This window comes from Aptenodytes patagonicus, chromosome 2 (genome assembly GCF_965638725.1).
Source record: "Aptenodytes patagonicus chromosome 2, bAptPat1.pri.cur, whole genome shotgun sequence".
Classification (NCBI taxonomy): Eukaryota; Metazoa; Chordata; class Aves; order Sphenisciformes; family Spheniscidae; genus Aptenodytes; species Aptenodytes patagonicus.
This window is the reverse complement of record NC_134950.1, coordinates 48,219,215-48,231,779: the sequence shown is the minus strand read 5'-3', so window position 1 is coordinate 48,231,779 and position 12,565 is coordinate 48,219,215. Positions and strand designations below refer to the sequence as shown.

At 36.7% G+C, this 12,565-nt stretch overlaps 1 protein-coding gene across 3 annotated transcripts in view; it reads right to left on the bottom strand.

The window, feature by feature from the left end:
- NOL4 (nucleolar protein 4) overlaps positions 1 to 12,565 on the bottom strand; it is a 206,792-nt gene that overhangs the window by 38,621 nt on the left and 155,606 nt on the right. For all 3 annotated transcript variants that reach the window (XM_076329767.1, XM_076329768.1, XM_076329769.1), the window contains 2 exons: positions 9,498 to 9,677; positions 8,568 to 8,759 (listed from right to left, as the gene is read on the bottom strand). In XM_076329767.1, coding sequence (XP_076185882.1) covers positions 8,568 to 8,759; positions 9,498 to 9,677 — 372 coding nt within the window. The remainder of the gene's footprint in view (positions 1 to 8,567; positions 8,760 to 9,497; positions 9,678 to 12,565) is intronic.

Genomic DNA, 12,565 nt, shown 5'->3' with positions numbered 1-12,565 from the left:
CCTCTAAACTTCAGTCTACCAAAACAAGCGATTCACACGGCAAAATTAGAAGGCAGGATAACATTTTTGTTGTTTTGAAACAATGACAGATAGAAAAGAGGCATGTGAAAATTTTATAGTAACTTTCAGGTGAAAAGATGAATAAGACTTAGGGGAATCTGGTAAACAGCTCAATACAGACCTTCTGAGAAGACTATATGCCTCTGTCCATCACACAGCAGCAGTATACAGAATTCCTTCATATTTACTTGGAAACACAATACTGCTTGTGACTGCACTAAAACAGCAGACACATTTTGAACACGCATCATTCTTTGTTTTTGTACATCTCTTCAGCTGACACACAACTGACGTTCAGCCTCTAAAATGATGTAGGCGAAGAGCATTTTGACAAAAGATGTAAGGGAAACCTGCTAGATTTCATGTACCTATGGATGCACTCTGTTTTTAACATCTTTTGAAGCGACTGACATTCAGGAAGTGGCTGAAATTCCCTCAGTAGCCCAAGAGAGATGACCGACCTCCAGTCCTCTCATATTTGAAACTGCATTTCAAGGCAATTTAAACCTGGTTCTTGAGACCACCACAGAGCCCGTAGATGACAATGATGACAAAGCAACAAGCACACTTAACCACCATATTGTACAGGAACATTTGCATGGGTTTAGGAGAAATCACTTCTGTGCAAATTGATATGAAGACTTTATACACTCATCCCCTTATCTCTTTCTGAAGAGTGTACAAATTATTGACAAATACATTTTTGCAGATTTCTTAATGAAAAATCAAATTAGCCGATACTTCTTTGTAGTCAAATAACTGTTGGTCTGCTTTAAAGAACATTAAAGCTAATGAAGATCCTTCCATGGCTTTGGTGGTCTTTAGATCTGGCTCTCAACAATCAAAGCATCTTACAACAAGCCTTTCTAGAGTTATGGAATAGTCCTGCAAGGTTGCCGATTTTTTAGTAGTTGAAGTCCTTGGCCCAGATTCTCTAGAAATTAGCTCTATTAGTATAATCTCTGATTCCTTAACATAAAAGAGAGTAGCACTTTCAATATGCTATAAAATACCCATTTGCAGTACACCAACTGTATACAGTATCACCTGATCTTCTGTTTAAAGTGAGGTACCTTTGCAGTATCTTCATGGGAAACAAAATACCCTTTTTGGCATATTCACACAATTCCTGTATTTCTATACAGAATCTAAAAAACTGCTAGGTTCTAATTTCAAAGGTACATTTTTGGTATAAATCTACCAACTATGAATATAATAGATGGATTACATTTCAGTCTAAACCACTAGGAGCAGTATGTTCACGAAAGGGAAGTTTGCAATCTGCTGTACGTGCTGTCCTCCTGTGGTTAGAGATCTGTTTTCTCTAAAGTTACTACCTTGGTATTTTTTTGTGAGATCCAGTATTTACTTATAAATAAAAGCCAAAGTTGTCATACAGAAGCTTGGTCTAGATACTCTTACACGTTACACCAGTCTGACTCAGTTCTGAAAAAATACAGCTATCTATTATGTCAGACAATGGGCACACATGCACACCTGCTAAAATGCAAACTTTATAACCCGACATTTGTGCATAGATACTACCTTCTAGTTTAGGCCAATTAACACTGAAAAGGAGATCTTTCAGTATAAGACAGTTGCAAGCACATAAACATACTAGTTACTTCATTTTGTTCATAGAGACCCTAATATAAATGAGTGAATGAGAAAATATTTTAACTATTACTCAAACTTGAAAAAAAAAAGTTCCAAATTTTCCAAAGTGATTGGGCATCCAAAGGTGAAGATGAATGCCTAAGATGCCTCACTGACAGTAACCGAGTTTTTCCAGAGGTACCACTAAGCACTTCTTTGCATGTTGGGCTCCTAACAACAAAATACTCCCTAGTGCTCTCCTGCATGTCAGCTTTTTCCTCAGGTATTGTAAGACCAGTTCATTTCTAAAATGAGATATTACAAATACGCCACAACTCTTTCATAATAACTTATTAAGATCTAACACGTGTTAAAATCCCCAACATATTTATAACAGTATGCAATACCTAAATAGCATTTTTTCACAGAAAGCATCCAAAATACTTTACAAGGCAGGGTACACATTATCTTCAAATGACATTTTTTTACTCAGTGTAATGCAGTGAAACGTATGACACAGAACTGTCCTACACTGCATAGTTACAAAGGATTCAGAAACCTTTTCACAGAGTATTTAAATTTACAGACTGAAGTACAGTACTGCACTCTATTGGATGTACTTTTATAACTGTTAGTACAGAATAGTGAAATATGAACAACCGGACCGGCATTTTAGTGTTTGTAGCACTGCGTTTCAGATTGGGTTTTGATATATTTTGCTCAGTCTTGCAGTCCTGTGATAAATACTCAATTGTAACACCTACTAAGGAATTCAAAGAAATAACTAGAAATATTTTCTTAAATGGCAGAAAACGTTTTTAAACGTTTAAACTTTTTAAAACGTTCAGTGATGTTCACGTTACTTTTTACAGTTTTCAGCTTTAAAGTACATTTAATTGAAACATTGCGTGTTGCACCTTGATTATGACAGCACCTAAATATATCCACATGTATCTTAACATATCCATATTCGTGTCCAAATGTTAAGCAAGTGACACATTCCAATCAACCACCGGTCTGCTGCTGCCACCGCCGCTGCTGTGCCTACATACAGGGCTAAGTCCGAGACCAGTTTCAGTGGGGCTAGTGGAAATTTTAAATTACTTACGTGAACAACAGAAAGAAGATCCATCTGACTTTATCGACCTAAAACTCAAGTATTTTGTCTAAACTAGTCATCTAGGCTTCTTGTTTGTTTCATTCAGACAGGTATCTCCAGAAGTTGACTCATGAGACAGCTGGGGATGAACCTCTCTGGATTCGTTCATCTAAGCGCTTCACTGATTGCTGAGGGAGCCCAAGTCACCTAATTTCTCTAGCAAACTTAGGTAAGGTTACCTCTATCTCAAATTTATCTGGTATTTGAGAGTGACAGAGAACCCCAGGAATCATCATGCTGATCAAATTCCTTCTGAGTTAGGTAGGGATTGGATTGGACACTCCTACAGCAAAGTTTACTAGCAAAACTCCAGAGGACTAGGAAAAAATGAGCCTGATTTAACATTATTTCCTGTTTCCCCTAAACAAATACACTGAACTGGCTCCCTATCTCTAAGCTACTGGCACAAACCAGCTAACACTGCAGCAGAGGTCTCAATCTAAGTCGGAATCACAGCATAAGAAAAACTGACATATCCACTACTTTTTTTCTGATTTCAAGCTTACAAGTAATCAGGGTGAACATTCTTTTACCCAAGATTTTTTTTTTGTTTTCATAGAAAAGGTTTTTTTATATATATCAGAACTTATTGCCATTTTGGAGGGGATTGTTTTTCTCCTAAAGTCAATAAAACAGTGAAACAAATGTCAAAATTGCATTCCTATCTTTTCCTCTCTCACAGAATGTAAAAGACTAATTACTATCAGATGGCTAGGTATTTTTCATTTTTTTAGTTTTCATTCTTTTTCCAAATATAAATATCATGCCTTTTTCAAAGCTAACTTCTTCACATTTTCCAAGGTTACTGGAAAAAGTGTAATTTCTTCTGCCACCCACTTTTCCAAAATTGCCTATACTTGCAAAAGTTATTGAAAAGCAAAAGGTATCATCTGAGACAGATTTAAAAGGCAGTTCTGAAAGATCACATCAGTATTCACTTAACTGTTCTGTGGGGGGGAAAAATATTTAAGAGCCTTAGGGAAACTGTTTCTAGAATATTTTTTTAAGGATATGTGAGACCTAATGCAAAAAAGTCAAAGTTTGTCAGAGAGTAGCTTTGCCCTTTTTCAACCAGGTTGCCCATCAGACTTACATAAGCTAACCGCTGTCTAACAAGGGTGAGATGCTTAGAAAGGAAAGTGACCAGTCAACAGAGTTTGGGGTATAGTACAAAGCACAACTGTGTTATTATTTGTAGATCTCCATGTAACTGTTCTTGTGATAATTTTCTTAATGCTTCCCAGCTTACTAATGAAGATTAGGTACGCATCCCTGGACCAACAGACACTCATCTTACTGAAAATGCTTATGACCTTTCCAACCATAAAAGGCCTGGAGGACTGAAAAGCCATGTGACTGCGAGGGCAGCTGGACTATTCAGCACTAAATTCAGTAAATAATGAAAGCTTCCTCTCTCTAAAGCTAAAACTTAAAAATAGAGGCTAGATATCTATCCCGAGAAATCTTAACAAGGCAAATTTCAGAAAATATACCCCCTTCTGAAAACCAGTCCCCACCAAAGTTGCTCAATCACAATACAGAAGCACTCCAAGCCACTAGACACATTTAAAACACCTCAATAAACATGTGCACAGTTGCAAATTGTTAAAACACCTCTTACAGCCAATTGGCACAACCAAGTAACAGAAGCAGTGAAAGATACAAAGCTTAGTTATTTTTTATTGAGGCTGTCAACAGGACAGAAGGAGCAGGGATGAACAACAATGGGATCTAATAAGGAACTGTCTTCAGGCATAGTGTGACTCTTCTTCTCTGACACTTCATTGTCCGAAGACAAGTTTGGATAAGCATTTATGACTAGCCTTTTCTCTCCAATACATAAGAACATAAGATCTTTGATACTATTGCTTTGTATTACAGTAGTGCCTAGGAAGGAGGGTTTCCTTTTGCTTAAACAAAAGGAAGAATCTCTTTGTGAATGAGAGTCTAAGACCTTGCTCTTGCATTGGGATGCACACAGAAAAAAAGCCGTAACTGCGAAAAAGATACTGTAAGATGCAGTTGCAAACTGAATGCAGTGAGACTGATGATAGGAGATCATGAAGACGGGAGGAAGCAGATAGTAGTAAGAAAAGGTAATTATTAAGCCAATTCGATCTCATTTGATTATTTCTAGCATCTAAAATTTTTCTAGACTGTAACTAAATAAATACATACCACATATCCTCAGGAGCTGTCTACTATCTTTTTTTAACTGGCAGTTTTTTTATAGGTACAGAGACTGGGACAAGTCTAAAGGACAGATTTTTAAAACATTGGTGAAACAGGTCATTTGACCATTTCAGGGAGAAAATTCCTCTTGTATACCATATACAGGTCACAAAACAATGTATATAAAGGAATTCTTATTAACATCAGTCTGTGAGAAAGAGGCAGTAATATATTTTTTTCTTTTGCTTATAGGCTAATGAAGAGAAAAAGAAAGAATTTCTTTAAGAACATCAAGAACTTTAAGAAGTTCACAAAGTGCTACAGCATAGTGCAGGTGGAAGCACAACCTAGAGATCCCATCCAAAAGCCAGTGATTTCAGGACTTGACAAACTTCCCTCCCAATGAAAGACTCTGAGCAAGATCATAGAATTTAGTAAGAGAACATTCTCAACAATCCATAAGCAGGAGACGATGGGAGGAGATCTTACAATTCATGAGAAGAACTTCGACAGTGCCTTGTTGAGGGATATGCTTGTGTCAGAATGAAAATGGCACAATTACAAGATGAAGAGTCAAATGGGGAAAGCAATTCCAATGTAGAAAGGGAACTCCTCAAAGGAGTATTTGTAACAAGAAGCTATGCAAGCTGCCTTAGAGTCCACAGACAACTATCTGTCATAAGTAGAAGCAGAATAACTGTAAGCAATCTCTTAAAAATATTAATACTAAGAAACACATTCATTAACAATATGAACACTCATGAGACTGAGCCTTTCCCATTGCCTCAGAGCTAGAACTGGCCTGTTATGCCGCAAGAACTGTCGTTTGGATTACAGATGGCAAATAACTGACAGAAAAAGGCTTCAGGCATGCTTTTTCATCTTTACCATGCAGTCTTACACTAATCTAACTTAGTGTTTACATTTTCTTTTCACTTTACAATACGACACTGTAAATAGCTGCACTGTTCCACACACAGTCTGAACTGTCATGCGCCATATATGAGATTATTCTCTTTTTCTCTTGCAACTAGATGCTCAAAATGTAGCATTCTGAACCTGAACAAAGTGAAAAACTTGTGTTTAATATGTCTATAGCAAAAGACATCGCCTGTGGAGATTATTATCTGACATCCTATTTAATATAACAACGGTAGCACTATTGCTCCTGAGGAGATCATTATCCTGTTTTGCTATACTTGAGGGTATCACCTTATTCAAATCAACACCAACATGTCCCTTCATGATTGTTTTGAACAAATGTTATTATGCAAAGTGGTTCTTTTCCACTGTCAAAATAGTACGTACATTTAAAATAATCATACAGTCAAGTGCCTCTGTCCATGGTAGCATTTTTAAAAACTGCTTATAATCAGGAGATGCTGATACAGTAATTTAGAAATCAGAAAATAATTAAAAACAACAAATGGATACATATTACATTTCAGAATTTTTCAAGACATAAACATAAAACACCTCTTATTCTCTTAGGAAGTTAATGGGAGCTCCTCCAAAGACTTTGGATAGTCTTTGGCTCATGTTCCTACCTGTGAACGGGGAAGCAGGACAGATTTCCCTTCAGGCCCAAGAGGGCTAAAATCTTTGGCATGAGCTCCAGTGCCTTGTCACTTCCATTCATGGGCAGCAAAGTCAGTATTTTAGAGGGTAATTTGTTTGTTTAAAAAGAAATAAAGCCCATCATAAACTGTTGTGGAACATTATAAAAATAGGGAATATTTCTAAACTATAAAGATTGCCTATTTGGATCATGTTCCTGGTAATCTCTGCTCCTTTTCCCCTCCCAGGAATAAATTAGATCCTGCAACCTTTATTCATATGAAAGTAACATTTGCAAATGTGCACTGAAGTCAAGCCAACCTAGCTCTTATGGGTCAGACTGTAAGCTCTTTATTCATAGTGCAAAACAGTTGTGCAAGTCTTTCAGATGACAAAAAATGAGCTAGTTTACATAACTGCTCATCAGCGTGAATAATGACAGTAATGAGGCCATAAATTGGAACAGTGAGGAGACTTGCTAGTATCGGCTAATTTTGTAAGTATTTTCAATTGAAAGTACAGCAAAATAAAAATATTTGGTATCGTGAAAGCTGAACTTGATGTTGCTGAATTATTTTCAGCCAGAGTGAGTAGATGAATTTGATGCTACTTAGTGTATCATAGGAAATATTTACTTTCTGTTTTTCCTTCTTTTATTTTGGAAGGCTATACAATCTGACATGTACACCACCAGTCAATCTTTGGCACTTTTATCTGTACAGATGTCCTTTATTCTACCTGTCCCTCTTCATCTGTGTTTCCATTGTTCAGAAACAGTGTTATCCCAATTTTTCAAATAATAAAACCATGCAGTCAATTAGAATCACAAACACATACAAAAATTTAGTTTCTGTCTTTGCGTTTTGTGTTATCCAATAGTGGTCTTACCCTACAAATAAACCTGGTATTTTGTTCTTAAAACTGTCAGCTAACATCTTAAACAACATGTGGAAATCATAAATATTCTGCAAAGACTGCAGGAAAGAGAAAGACAGAGAGAAAGAGAGAAACAGTAAAATTCAATAATCTCCAGTAATTTTTTAATGTAATCAATGGGTTTGCACATGACTCATTAAAAAAAAATAATGATATGTTTAATCACTAAATGATATCTATTTGTAACGATGAGGTGATTTTATTGTCATCTAAAGGCCAGAGAGATAGCCAAGACACATCAAACATTAAGATGTGTAGCTACCTAGTTTCTTCCAACTTTCCTGGGTTTTAGAAATACAAAGTTTTTTAGAGGTAATGAAGCTGCCAATTGGTGAGAAGACATTACTGACCCATTCTTGTGCTACTGAGTAATACTAAAATATTAATGTCTGAAAACACTGACAGTTGTATACCATCATAATTTTCATGGGTTTTGGTTCAATTACAATTACTAAACCATTGGGATGCTCAAACTGTAAGCTTGATGTCTGTGTTTTAAAACCATTTAATGCGTTTTGCACACCTATATATCAACTGAAAGATTTCAAAGGAGTAACTTTTACTGATAAGTGATAGGCTAAAATGTACAAGGAAAAAACCCAAAGCCAAAATCATTGCCAGTGTGATGTTACTACACTGGGCATTTTCTTGGGCATAGCATTTCTCTAGCAGTATCTAATTTTTACAGAGCTCACAGAAATCCAGTTAGCAGAGGGATTTTAAAGAAAAATCCATCTTACTGCAAGACTTTTCCAGGCAAAAATCTCTAACTGTAACCTAAAGTAGGAAATAAGTCACTATATATGCCATCATTTGGTTTCCCTCCTTATGCCTTGCTTTGTTCTTCTTTTCCTATACATCCATACTAGGTCATCTTGTGAACTCTAGTGTCTCAAAGCATTTCTAAACCAGTGAACAAAGGGAATAAATTCAGGAAGAATGAAGGAGGGAAAAAGAAACCTCTGACCTGGTATTATCAAAAAAATAAACAAACAAAAAAGACACTAAGATGAAAACAAAATAGTGCCATGGATTTACATATGGGGTTTTGATGGAAACTAGGGCTGGGTTTTAAATCAAAACTCACCATCTCAAAACCACTTCTTTTCATCCGCCTGCAGGACTTGAGGTAAGTACGTATGCGTTTTCTGGCACGCTCTTGATACTCAGGGAATTGTCGCCTGCATGAGTCAATGATAGCCTGGATCTTTTCTTTGGGCTGCTTAGAGATTGGGACCATTCGGTCCAAGTTTTCATCTACAAACAGCCTGACAAACATCTGTTGGCAAGAGGGAGACAGAGGAGATGGGTTTGGAGGGAGGCTCTCTTCTCTTCCTAGCTTCCTGTCTTGATTACTGATAGGAAGACATTTTTTCTATCCACTGAAGAGCTTTGTAATGGGAAGCCAGAAATATTAAGCAAACAGTTCTTTAAAGGGTTATTTTGGGGGGCTGATTAAAAAAAAGACAAGAAAAGAATAGTCTATAGGATACAGAACTTGTGAGATAAACCAGAACAGATTGTGAAAATAGGCACTACTTAAGTTTCATTATTAACAATAAGCTGTGATTGCAAATCATTTTATTGAACTGACTCTCACTTTTTCTTTGTCTGAACAATTGCTTATGTTTTCATGCATAATTACATATATTGGGAAAGCAATAGAGAACAGCTGACCACCGCAGTGGTCTTCTGATAAACTAGCTACAGCCCCTTTCTATTCAATGGGTGAACATGCACATACACACATCCACATCCACACACACAGGTGCACACGCACACATACAGAACAAAGCTTTGTTTTCCTCACTGGTAAAGATGGCACTCTGCCTTAAAATTCTAAATAAAACACAGTAAATGTCATCTGTTGGCAAGAGTTTAATGCGTATTAAAATAATAATTGAAATAAATCCTGCAAATTAATTAATGTGCCTTTAATATTGTCAAACTTACCCATAAATAACAATGTAAAAGGAATAGTAGAAGTAAACAAGACAATGAGTGCAAGAGGACTTACGTTAAAAGCTTTCAGTCGCTCAGCTTCTACCCCATCTGATTCATTAACCTTCTCAGGATCTTCCTGCTCATCATGGTCATCCTCATCCTCATCTCCTCGATTCAGAGACAGATCTTCAGCACCTCTGCCTACACTCTCATTCTTGCCAGAGTCATAGCTTGAATAGCTATGTGCAGGGGACTGAAAATAGACAAAAAGAATATGTTTGTAAAAATTCACCATGGAAATAAGGTCTACTCATCAAAAATGCTTTATAAATATTTAAAGAATTCCATGATGTCTTTTTATTCTTTGTTCAACATAAAGTGCTCATAAGCCTTGTAAGAGCGAACAATTCACAATAATATTCATTTCAGTACTTTAAAAAAATTTGACCAGCTGCAAATTCAGTAAATCAATTAACAAATGAATTACTTATGATAATTAGTTAATGTGAGATCTTTGCCACACAGCCTTGTTTAAGTACTACATACAGAAGTTTCTTACAAATACAACTTCTTTGTATTAGCTAAGATGTAAATAAGGGGCAGTTGCTCTAAAGGATTAAAAATTACGCATTTTAAGGCAAAGAGGATTTAAGTAGGAAACATTGATATTCATCCAATCAATATGAAATATTATCAAGAGCTGCAATAAGTTATTCAAAACATGGAGATGATTATGTTCTAGTTTCACTTGCAAAACCCCAGAATGAATTAGAGATGTGTAGGTTTGTTAACATTTTGAATGCTCTTCTGAGAATCATATAGTAAAACCATTTTCTCTTTGTCTATCAGCATTCAGAACTTTCCCCTGAGCAGAAATTCAGCTTGCTGGATAAAACAGATGACCATCTCATTAAAGTGTATCCACTTGTAGGACCAGAAAGTTTTCAATTACCAAAAGTCAACACTGTGCATTTTTCCTTGCAATATCAAGACTTCAGTTACCTGTTTCTTCTGCATACACTTCAAACTGCAGACCACAAAAAGACATCAGTAATAAAAAGCCTTCTACGACTTAACACTTTAAGATCAAAGCTTTCCCCCAGTCACACAAAAACATCAGAGAGTATCTTCACCAGAGCCATCAGCTTCACGTTTAGGTAATTTAGAGCACAATTTTACTTCTATAATGTTTTAATCCTGTAATATTTCAATATTTTCCTCTCTTGCTTCAAAGCATACTGTAGTCTATTAACTTCAGAGAGTCCTGAATCGGGTGCTACACGATGAACTTCACATACGTGCTTTTTTTAGGTGCCTCCTGCTTAAATGTCACCAAAAGTCAGGAGCATAATGCCTCAATCAAAAACACATTTCAAATACTTCAAATTACATGCCTTGATCTACATTCTGAGCTTCCTAAAACTGTCTTTATTTCAGGGTGTTTTCACCAATCACAGAATGTAGCTGGGCAGTGAGGTAGGAGGGAAAGGCCAACAAAACCATTCATCTTTAAGGTATACTTCTTGCTTTATATTCTTACCCCAAGTTCTTTTTTTCTTTCCCTATTTCCATTTCCATCTTACGTTGGTCCTCTGTACACCATCAGTTTTGAAGTCACTCACATACATTTCCTTGCCTTGCCTTAACAGCACTCATGCTGCAAGCCTTCCTTTTTTATCGGTCCTCCCCAGACTATATTCTCACAGTACAAATCCCCTGGAGTTCCGCTTTTTAATCCCTAATGCTCCTAACATCAGATCTTGCAGCCTCTCTCATCCCCTTCCTTGAGTCTCTTCACTCTCTAGACCACTCTCCATTCCCTAGACCCTTATAGCAGACGTAGGGAGAATGAGAAAACATCAAAAGAAAACAGAAGAGCCAGCCTCTAGATACAAACACCTTCAACAAGTAGCAAGCTCAGCATCACCTCTTCTTTTCCTACAGCCTATGACTGCACAGTTACAAGGCAAGAAATTAGCCAGGCAGACATGAGATGGCATGGGAAGATAAGATTTGGGAGAGCAGCAAAAAACCCTGTTCCTTTTCTTGACACACTGGTATTTTGTTCTGGGAAGATGATTAATATCTACATTGCTGCCCATTTAGATAACTCGTCCCTGCAGGAGGTGTTGAATCCATTGAGTTATCAGGCTCCAGAAGAATATGGTTCCATCCTGATAGGAGATGACGGCTATAACTTATCAGAGTGTCTAGCATATATAAGCAACAGTATTTAACCTGACCAATGGCTACCAGAAGGCCAACAGCTGCAGCCTGGTAGCCTGTTATGAAGGAATAAGAAGAGTGATTTTCCTTGATCCTGAAGAGATTCCCAGAAGAAAATTTTTAAAAAAGAAAGTTACAATTAATTAATTGTTACAATTATTGTAATTGTGTCCAAGTGCTACGCAGCAGAAGATCTGACCTAGACTGCAAGACTTGTTCTTTTGTACTTCTTCATTTCACCTCATACTACAGCTATACAGCATGCAGAGGGCTTCTAGATAATCAAAAAGCCATTTCATGTGCTAGGCACCACATAAAGCTGTAGAAGCTACTGCCCTGAAGAACCCTACTGTCTGAAACCCTTGTTCTGCAAACACTTGATTTCACATGAGTCATTTCATCAGACTAAATCCAATTAGACTACTCGTGCATAAAGTTAAACAGATGCAAAACTGATTTCAGTATGTACATATGTTTGGGCTGGATGCCAAGATCAGAAATTATGCACCAGGATTGAGATTTGCTTTTGTGAAGGAAAGAAATTCAGGCCAAAATTGATTAGCTGTGTCTCTCAAAAATGCAATAGTAATTTTTTTTTTTAAAGAAAACATTCCATAGAGAGCCTTGTCCAATGTCTTCTCCAAAATATTCATTTCAAGAACAACTTCAGCATCTTAAATGAACCGTGGAGAACAACATACTCTGAGAAAGTTGCATGGCAGGAATCCATATTTATTCATCGTGGATTTGAAGATTGTGTACAGTACCAGGAAAAAAAGGTAGGTTTTTTCCTAGCTGTTGTATTGGCAAACTGAGGGAAGAGGTTACAAAAGCTCAGTTAAGGATAAAATTTCTATCTTTTTGTATTTCTACACAGATCAATATCAAGTCAGAGAAGGAACAGACTGTTTCTCT